This window comes from Camelina sativa, chromosome 20, assembly GCF_000633955.1.
Source record: "Camelina sativa cultivar DH55 chromosome 20, Cs, whole genome shotgun sequence".
NCBI classification, from domain to species: domain Eukaryota; kingdom Viridiplantae; phylum Streptophyta; class Magnoliopsida; order Brassicales; family Brassicaceae; genus Camelina; species Camelina sativa.
Window position 1 is genome coordinate 12,783,443 of NC_025704.1, and position 10,748 is coordinate 12,794,190.

At 37.7% G+C, this 10,748-nt stretch overlaps 2 protein-coding genes and 1 long non-coding RNA gene across 4 annotated transcripts; 1 reads left to right on the forward strand and 2 right to left on the reverse strand.

Annotated features, from left to right (window-relative positions):
• On the forward strand, positions 3,708-4,399 carry LOC104770630 (histone H2B.10-like). The gene has a single exon (XM_010495084.2). It carries the CDS (start codon positions 3,769-3,771, stop codon positions 4,207-4,209), a length of 441 nt encoding a protein of 146 aa, XP_010493386.1. The 5' UTR covers positions 3,708-3,768; the 3' UTR covers positions 4,210-4,399.
• LOC104770631 lies at positions 4,651-6,167 on the reverse strand. 2 transcript variants are annotated; one of them, XR_764590.2, is made up of 3 exons: positions 6,073-6,167; positions 5,141-5,246; positions 4,651-5,006 (listed from the first exon to the last, which is right to left on the reverse strand). It is a non-coding gene; the product is annotated as an uncharacterized LOC104770631 (long non-coding RNA). The 2 variants fall into 2 exon arrangements; XR_002036924.1 differs by lacking the exon at positions 6,073-6,167 and adding an exon at positions 5,991-6,059.
• LOC109131381 lies at positions 8,326-8,710 on the reverse strand. Its single transcript, XM_019242278.1, has 2 exons — positions 8,628-8,710; positions 8,326-8,503 (listed from the first exon to the last, which is right to left on the reverse strand). Exons 1-2 carry the CDS (start codon positions 8,708-8,710, stop codon positions 8,377-8,379), a joined length of 210 nt encoding a protein of 69 aa, XP_019097823.1. The 3' UTR covers positions 8,326-8,376.

Sequence of the window (10,748 nt, forward strand, 5' to 3'; positions counted from 1 at the left end):
CTGCCCAACTTCAACAAAACCCTTGAAGTTGAGTGCGATGCGTCGGGAGTCGTGGTCAGAGCTGTCTTGACTCAAGGAGGCAGGCCGGTGGCGTATTTTAGTGAGAAGCTTAGTGGAGCTACGCTTAACTACCCTACGTATGACATGGAGTTATATGCCCTCGTTTGTACCATGGAGGTTTGGCAACACTATCTATTGGCGAGAGAGTTTGTGATTCATACTGATCACGAAACTCTAAAGCATCCCGCGGTAAGACAAACCTCAAGAGATGTCATGCGAAGTGGTTGGAGTTCATTGAGTCGTTCCCCTACGTCATTAAGTACAAGAAAGGCAAGGAGAACGTAGTCGTCGACGCCTTATCAAGACGGCACACACTGATCACCACCATGGATGCGCGAGTGTTGGGTTTTGAAAGCATCAAGGATGCCTATGCTGGAGATGCTGAATTTGGAGATTGCTTCCAGAACCATGGGAAGGGAATCTACACCGAATTCTACCTTCACGAGGGGTTCTTGTTCAGAGGACGATGGCTGTGCATACCAAATGGATCTATCCGGGAACTGCTTGTTCGCGAAGCCCATAGTGGAGGATTAGCGGGTCATTTTGGCATCACCAAGACCTTGGCCGTGCTCAAGGAACATTTTTACTGGACAAAGATGCAAAGTATGGTGGAGAAGCACGTTGGCCGTTGCATTGTTTGTCGCACCTCCAAGTCGACAACTCACCCGCATGGTCTCTACATGCCCTTGCCCGTGTCTACCGCGCCATGGATCGATCTCTCCATGGATTTCATCCTAGGCCTACCCCTTTTGGTGCATAGAGATAGTATCATGGTGGTTGTTGATAGGTTCTCGAAGATGGCTCACTTCATCCTGTGCCACAAGAACAATGATGCTGTGCAATTGGCAAATTTGTTCTTTAGTCAGGTCATAAGGCTTCATGGCGTCCCGCGTACCATCATATCCGATCGGGATCCCAAGTTTCTTGGCCACTTCTGGCGCACTATTTGGCGAAAGCTCGGGACGAAGCTCCTCTACTCCACCGCGGCTCACCCTCAAACCGACGGCCAAACGGAGGTTGTCAACAGATCAATATGTGTCTTACTCCGCACAGCTATCGCAAGCAACAAAGGCTCCTGGCTCGAGTGCATTCTGATCATCGAGTTCGCGTACAACCAAGCGGTGCATTCGTCCACAAAGAAGTCACCGTTCGAGGTCGCATACGGATTCAAGCCATTAACGCCGCTGGATCTCCTCCCTATACCCCCAAATGAAGCCGAGAATCAAGACGGGGCCGCAAGAGCAGAAATGGTTAAGGCACTACACGAGGAGGCTCGAGCCAATATAGAGCGAAGGAACTAGCAGTACGCACGCTTTCTCAATCGAGGACGTAAACCGATGCTGTTCAAGCCTGACGATTGGGTCTGGTTGCACTTAAGGCCGGAGAGGTTCCAGCAAAAACGCAAGGACAAGCTCAGCCCGCGAGGATATTGCCCATTCCGAGTCATCGAGAAGATCAACGCTAACGCCTACCGACTCGAGCTTCCAGGTGAGTTTGGTACGTCTACCTCTTTCAATGTCACTGACCTCGTTCCATTTGATGTAGGCGAAGACGAAGATGTTTTGGGGACAAAACCTTTTCAAGGGGGAGGGAATGATGTGATCGCAGGACGCGACCTCGGCCAAGAAGATCAAGACACGCCGGACGCGACCGAGACGCCTGACCAAGACGCATCGGACGCGACCAAGACAACCTTTTCAGACGCGGCCAAGGTTCCAACAATCCTTCTCGGAGCCACCACACGTTCCAAGAGCTCAGCAAAGACGGCCAAGCAGCGGCTCAACCTATTTGTCCGATCTTTCGTCCAACGCTAGCCATCCCTTGAAGACTCCGAAGGCTCAGTCCGCTTAGTCTTCACTCTTACCCAAGAGTAAAGACGATCAAGTCGTTAAGCAAGGAAGTGTACTCTTTTTCCTTACTCCGGGTTTGTCCTAATGGTTTTACCGGAGAAGGTTTTAACGAGGCATGGAGCTAAACGCAAAACGCCTAAAGGTTAAGTTGCTTCACGCGCAAGACCAAGGCGGTTATCTCTCTTCCCTCTTAGTTTTTGGTTTAAATTTGAAACATTGAGAATATTCTCCTTTGATCCTTTAGCTTTTGAACGTTGAGAGCTTAGCGTTGAAAGTCAATAGAGGCGACGTGTTCCATTTACAAGGGAAACACGTCTAAGGACGATTGTGCGGACCATTAAGAGTCCGCGTGTCCCTAAGCCCTCACTTGACCTAATGTATTTAAACTCTCTCTTAGCTTTGTTCCTCCTTAGACTTGTATGAAATTAAAACTTTTCTTCAAGAGAGATTCTTGAAACTTGTCTCACTTTTCTCTTTCTTCAATCCGGGATTGAACCTTGAGAAAATCCTAACAAGCCTCGAACCGGGTTCAACCTTGTTAGAGACCGTATCAAGAGGAGAGCCAAACCTCTTGTGTCGTCTCTCGATCCATTCGTACTTCCCCTCACTTTGCTTCCATCTTTCCCCTTCACAACCTCGAGTCCTCTTTCACAAGTCCTTGAATTCTCCACCGAATCATCTCAACTCGTCTCCACCATCATTTCCGCCGCAACCGTTCGTTCGTTCGTTCCACACCCGTACCACCCGATCGATCCGTTCGTGGCTTCTCGACGTATCTCCCAAACGGCTCGCTTGAATTTCCTCAAACTCTGTTTCCCTTGTTTGATTCTTACCTAGATCCGAATCCTAGAACCTCGAGGGAAGTTCTACCGTTTGAAAGTTGGCCGAGAGCTCAAGCCGCGACCGTACCGCAGCCGTACCGCGACCGCGTCTCCGGGTCACATCAATATTGCAAATTAATTACTTTTTAAGAATTTTTTTGAAGATTGATTGTTGGAGCAAACAACCTTTAAATCTTCATTTTGAGGATTTTCTCCCTTGAAAATGAAGAGAGTTATTGGAGATGCCTAAATGCAACATTATTTAAGGTTATTATTATTATATTTTTTTCAAATATATATATCAGCAATAAGTTGATGGTGTATAAAAAACAGAAGTATCATGAGTTTAAGTACTAAACCAAGCCAAATTATGCATTCATTCATTTATCAAAAAATCATCATGTATATATCTATCAAAATAACTAAAAAGCTGGTGATTTGAAAAATTTTATGCACTACAATCTTCAATTTCATAATGTTAAATACGTAAATAGCCAAAAAAACATGCGGACTTGCTCTGGCGCCGTAGACCACCAGTTTCAGGGACCCTTAAGTGAAGGCTTAAAAATCTCTGGTTGCGAGCTTAGGCCTAGTGGGCTAGTCAGATCACTGTGTGGTTTGGACACGGCGTTATGAAAAAAAATAGCCAAAAAATAGTCTTATTAGCCAATGTAATCGTAGCCGAATACTATGTTAGACGGATCAAAGTTAGCCACGTCAGCGATCCATGCCAAAAGGCAAAAACTTTTTCCCTCTTAAACATTGCCGCCTCACTAAACTTTATGGCGGATAACTATAATTTTACAAAACTCGCGCACTAAAATAAAAATAGATCCTAACCATCCATTCATCAAAACTCAACATCTAACAGCACTCTCATCGCCACGTCACTGATCCGCGTTAAAGTACGTCAACCAATCAGATCTCTTTTGTATTCTCCTATATAAAACAAACAAAGACTCAACGATTGAAGAATCAAATCAAAACCAAAACCAAAACCTCAAAAATCAAAATCTTGAAAAGCTCTAATTTCAAAAATGGCCAAGGCAGATAAGAAACCAGCAGAGAAGAAACCGGCGGAGAAAGCTCCGGTGACCGAAACCGCGGCGGCGGGAGAGAAGAAACCAAAAGCCGGCAAGAAACTCCCCAAGGAGCCAGCCGTCGCCGGGGACAAGAAGATGAAGAAGAGATCTAAGAAGAACGTGGAGACATACAAGATCTACATCTTCAAGGTGCTGAAACAAGTCCACCCAGATATCGGGATCTCGAGCAAAGCCATGGGGATCATGAACAGTTTCATCAACGATATCTTCGAGAAGCTTGCTGGTGAGTCTTCAAAGCTTGCGAGGTACAACAAGAAGCCGACGATTACTTCTCGGGAGATTCAGACGGCGGTGAGACTTGTGTTGCCTGGAGAGTTGGCGAAACATGCTGTTTCTGAAGGGACTAAGGCTGTTACCAAGTTTACCAGTTCTTAGATTTTGTGGTTCTGTAATGTGGGGAGGAAGTACTAGTTTTATCTGAATGTGAAATATGGGTTTTAATGCTTTTGGTTTGGGTAAGTAATTTGGGAATTAGGGTTTCTCATTGTGGCACTGTTATGAAATTCTAATTAGCTTTCCAATGTTATATTACTCGGTTTCAATTCGTAAAAACCAATCTTTGTGATTCGTTAAGTTCATAAGTATCCAAAACTTTGACAACAGCAGTTTAGTTTTGAGAAGGTGCTGTGCTTGAAAAGTTTCTTAGCAAATCCATGGAACATAAACAAAATCAAAAGGTTTCAAATTGAGTCTATTTCTTTTTGTTGTATTTGAACCGAATTCGTATACTTTGAACACTAACTTACCGGTATAACAAAACTGTAATGAAGGGTTACTTTTGAGTCCGCACCAGTTATGTCATTTCGATATTACATATCTCAGAACTTTTTTTTGACAATACAAAAATCAAGTTTATGAAAGCCGTTTCTTCAGTTACATTCAATGTTTAGGTTGGGAAAACTATCTTTCTGATAAGTTACATGAAGCATAACGAAATTACATGGAGTGGGAGTACAAACTTGAAAAAGATATTGTCTAGGAAAAAGATATATGAATGTATACCATACCGCTCACATTGAAAACTCGTGCTTTTGAATTGATCTGATCATTTCTTTGGATACGTTCGATGGTCAGGACCAACATCGCGTGAACCAGTGTTGATGTAAGGTCCTCTAAAAGTTGCTTGAGGAGATAATGGTTTTGTTGGATCAATTACTGGTTTTTTCGATGATCTGCAGCAACCAAAAGAGGTGAGAGAGAGAGAGAGAGAGAGAAGAATAATCATATCACAAAAAGATCAGAGAAGAAAATCTAACTAACAGTTGAGAGAGAGAGAGAGAGAGAGCAAAAGAGGGTTGGTTCTTACGCCATGTAAAAGGGGAACGCTAACCCTGCAGATGCGAAAGCAACCAGACCGGTGGCTACAATGATGTTACGTGATGGCGCCATTTTGTAATGATCTCGTTTTGACTCTGAAATCCAACCAAGAAAGAGAAAAACCAGAAACACAACTGGAATCAGTCTCAGACGACTATGAGAAAGATACAATACAAATGCTCAAACAAAACTATTACATATGCAAAATCCATGTGTTAACAAACAACATCTACACAACAACAACAACAACAACAACAACAACAAGCTCTTTGTAATCGATTTACATGAAACAAACATCATGAGACACTACTTGTTCATTTCTTCACAGCCAGGACAAGCTTTGCAACATGAGAGTTCCAAACACCACTCGAGATAAACCAATAACAAGCTCATCATACTCGATTTACATGAAATATCATGAGACTGACACTACTCGTTTTATTTTTATTTTTCTACACAGCCAGGACAAGCTTTTGCAACATGAGAGTTCCAAACACCACTCGAGATAAACTGGATTAATCAGTTCTCAGATATGATGAATTAAAGACACACAAATCAGATATTTCCGAGAGAAACCTCCAATGAGTAATTCTATTTCGATTTCCTAATACACGAAAATCCACTATCATCGACAAAGCCATTACAATTCTACGATGAAACAATAAACCAATCCGAACCTACATTTCTACTATAAAACAAACCGATTCGAATTCAAACTACTCCGTGGAGATGTTCAGAATCAAAGTGAAGAGAAGATCTGAGATCCCTAAACCCACAAAATTTCAGATAGGGAATTATAATTTCAACCAATCAATTCGAACAAAATCAGTCACAAATACCGAAAATGAACGCAAAATTTTCAAATTCATAACCACGAACGCAAGCAAGCGGATACAGAAGAAGAAGAAGAGTATCTCTCACTTGCGATATGAGGAGGAGGCCGAGTCGACTCAGTGAAACATTTGGGAATTTGGGCACCGAGTCCCGGATGCGTATGAAAAGTTCCGACGAGGAATTTGGACGTGACGAGCTGGGAAATTTATATTGGGCCTATATACAACTTAAATGGGCCTTCATAATTAATCCTCGAAAAATAATAACTAATTTGAAAATTCATGTCAAATAATAAAATTAAATTTATCTCAACAGAAAAAGGCTAAAACTTCACAAAAATTAAACATATATAACTGTAAATTTAAAAAATACAACCATCAAAATAAAAACTAGTAATAAAAAAATAATATGGCAAAAAGACTTAACTCTAGGTTAAAAATTATTAAATGAAAAGTCATAATGAATCAAAGCAACTTTGTAAATTTTTTTTATATGTATTATAAGTATAAGTTTTTTTATGAAAAATTATTGTAAAGAGTAACAATCATCATAACAGTTATTCATATTCATACATGCATAAACAAATATTATGATGAGTGGTCCTCAGTAAGAATATCAAACAAATGATTATAATAAGTAAATATAACTTTCTGATAAAATAATTTTAAAAATAAAATTTTCATCTTAAATAAAATTTTATCAACTAATAGTTATGATAAAAATATACAACTTCTTAAAATAAAAGATTATAGAGTTAAATCTTGAAAAACACATATATAATGATTATATACTTACATCCATGATTCTCTCCGCGTCCATCACATACTTCAAGTGAAAATTTCAGCAATTGATATGCATGAATGTATCATCACTTACACGAAAATGTTAACTAGTGACGAGAATATTACATATCCTAGTTTTGGTAATGAAAAAGGTAGATGTCTGACCGCCGTTAAAAACAAAAATAAATATTTATATCATTATTATTAATTCCAAAAGGTGTACGTGCAACAAAAATTGGAGATATAAATATACAATAAGTATAACATCAACGTATATTCACTAATTCACATACACACAAACATCAAACATTTGATTTCTCCCCCTCTCTCTATCGAATCTAGTTTCTTCTTCAAACAAACCATGCGTAACCCAATGTCACTCCCATCTACTGTCCTCCTCCTTATGGTGATCTTCTCAAATATCCCCCTTACTCTAGAGAAGCTGAACTTAGTGTTTATCCAAAAACACTAAGGTACACATATGAGGGACTCACAGAGAAATTGGTAACAACTTGGCAGACTTGGGTATCGAAATGTTTTTCTTTGAACAAACCCTTGACCACTTTACCTACCCTCCTGGAAGTAATATGAAGTTTCGTCAAAGTTATGCGATCAATTCCAAGTGTTTGGGAAGGTGGAAAATGCAATGCACCTATCCTAGCTTATCTTGGAGCGGAGTCTTTATTTTTAAGTCAATAAGCTTATAAAAATGAAATTTTGATTACTTCATAAGAAAATTAGTATAGTTTTACTTATGTTTTGCTCATTTTTAAGTTTAAAATTTAGAAAGTAAAATATGCTTAAAACATAAGCAAAACATAAATAAAACTATACTAATTTTCATTACTTTCTAAATTCTAAACTTCCATTTCGTTATGCTTCATGTAACTTATCAGAAGTGAACACACAAAAAAACTTAAAAATGAGCTTATACGAATGAATTTCTGATTACCTAATGAGAATTTTAGTATGTGATTAAAATTAGTTTGATATGAGATAAAACTAATATTTATGAAATTAAAACAGACAGAAAACTATATGAAGATAGAAAAGTATACTAAAAAATATGTTGGTTTTCCAAAAACATTTTGTGGATTTCTTTGTATTAATTTTGTTTAGTTAATTTTAATTATTTTAATACTATATAAGAATATAACATATAAAATTTATATAATGCATAGATTATTTTTGATAGATAATTTTACATTCTTCTCTGTTAAGATGGAGCTAGTGCATATAATCAGGGACTCATTGTATGGATATTAACCTGAAGCGCAAGGAAGACCCGGATTGGCTGGTAGAACAACGTGAGAATCATTGAATCTTGTATTCACACCTATCAGAATGATCTTTAGAATCTTAAAATATCTAAAACAAAATTGGCTGTAATAAATTAAGGTATCGTTATTAATACAAAATCAAGTTTATGAAAGCCGTTTCTTCAGTTACATTCAATGTTTAGGTTGGGAAAACTATCTTCTGATAAGTTACATGAAGCGTAATGAAATTACATGGAGTAGAGCACAAACTTAAAAACGATATTGTCTAGGAAAAAGATATGAATGTAATACCGCTCACATTGAAAACTCGTGCTTTTGAATTGATCTGATCATTTCTTTGGATAAGTTCGATGGTCAGGACCAACATCGCGTGAACCTGTGTTAATGTAAGGTCCTCTAAAAGTTGCTTGAGGAGGTAATGGTTTTGTTGGATCAATTACTGGTTTTTTCGATGATCTGCAGCTACCAAAAAAGGAGAGAGAGAGAGGAAAAAAGAGAATAATCATATCACAAAATGATCGGAGAAGATCTAACTAACAATTGAGAGAGAGAGAGAGAACAAAAGAGGGTTGGTTCTTACACCATGTAAAAGGGGAACGCTAACCCTGCAGACGCGAAAACAACCAGACCAGTGGCTACAATGATGTTACGTGATGGTGCCATTGCAATGGTCTCGTTTTGACTCTGAAATCCAAACTAAAGAAGAGAACAAAACTGGAATCAGTCTCAGACGACTATGAGAAAGATAGACAGGGAGAGAGATACAATACAATGAACTCAAATGCTCAAAACAAAACTATAACAAATGCAAAATCTATGTGTCAACAAACAACAACAAGCTCTTCATAATAGATTTACATGAAACAAAACATCATTAGAGTCAACTTGTGTTTTTTCTTAACAGCCAGGACAAGCTTTGCAACATGAGAGTTCCAAACACCACTCGAGATAAACCAAATCAAATCAGTTCTCAGTTATGATGAATTCAAGAAACACAAGTAAGAATCATATATTTCCAATAAGTAATTCTAATTCGATTTCACAGGTGGTTCGCCAAAAAAGTCACAATTAGTGAATCCTATAATATACTAATCCACGAAAAGCCCTGAATCCAGTATCATTCCCCAAAACCTACAGTTTCTACTATAAACAAACCCTGTTTAAAGAAGAAAACGACGTCGTTTAAAGAGGATTTTGTGAGGAAATGAGAATCAGGTTCGATTTGGGGATGTAATTAAAGAAAAAAACGACCTCGTTTTACCATCTGTTAGTTGGTAAAACGACCTCGTTTTACCAACTAACAGATCTTGCTAACGCCTAATTAACTCCGTTTAATATCTTTGTCTGGCCAGTTAACATTGTGATTCAAACGGCAAAGTCAACAAGACTTCATGATTTAAATAGAAATCAAGAAAAAAATGAAGATTTTTTTTCAACAAATAAAATAAATCAACGAAAATGCTAACTCCTAGATTTTAATGATATTTTCCCCCTAAAAAATTGTTATGTCATAAAAAAACACTCACTTTTCGTATTTGTCTGTTTGAACTTTGGATTAATAAATAATAATACAAACTAAAAAATAAAAGAAACCGATCAAATGACTCCGGGTAATGGCACATGAATATAGTGCTACACAATGGATTGTTTTTAGCGCCCACCTTTGTCATCATATTTGGCATACTTGGATTTTTGAGATAAATAATAACAAATTGATTTTTCAATTCATAGATTAAAAAAAATTAGCAAAAAGAAAGGAAGCGCAAACAAAACAAACGTCAGTGAGGTGAGCCCAAACCAAGTCTTCGCAACCTCTCTCCGCTTTTCATTGTTTGCTTTCCCAAGTTTGTATGGGTTTTCTTCTTGAAGCCAATCTTTTTTCCCCTTTCTTTCTGATTAGATTAGAATCTCTCTATTTCTCTCTTTCTCTTGGGTTCAGGGCTGACTTACTAAGGGCAAGTCCAATGGTAGTATTTAATTTTGAGACTCTTATATTTCTTTAACAATATATTGTGTACTTTTTATAATATAAGAACTTTTAGAATCTTAATTAAAATTATTCCTTCTAATGATGGTATATAACTGGGGTTTTTATTTTTTAAAATAAGATAGTATCTTTTAGTGGGTTGACATGAGGAATGGCTTTTGGAACCACAGTTGCTTTGCTACCACACAATCAACGTATATCAACATAACCAGACAACAGAGTCTTATTCTCTCCTTCACTTTTGTCTGATATAACACCCTGTGAATACATGAAAGCTAAGCTCAGGACTGCATATAACAGTGCCTATGGATAATAATAAAAGGAAGAGAGAAATCAAATTACACCTCAAGTATTCAAGCCACATGTCAGTGCCGGTCCGACAATTATTAGTGCCCTATGCCGAACTAAAAAATATGCTTTTTTATATATTACCAAAAAATTATAACTAATGGTATATAAGACTTTATGTTTAGTGTTTTGAAAATTTATTAACACAAACCAAAGCCAAAGCATTAGTTTTGATGAAAAGATTTATCTAATAGTTTAACAAAGCAAACTATTAACCTCAAAATAGAAAAAATCAAAACTAAAACTAACAATTAACCTCAAAAACTATGATTTGCACTTATATTAAAGTCCACATTTTTGTAAAAATCTTTAGATATATATAAAAACTCTATAATAATTTTACAAAAAAATGCCCTAATTTTTTTG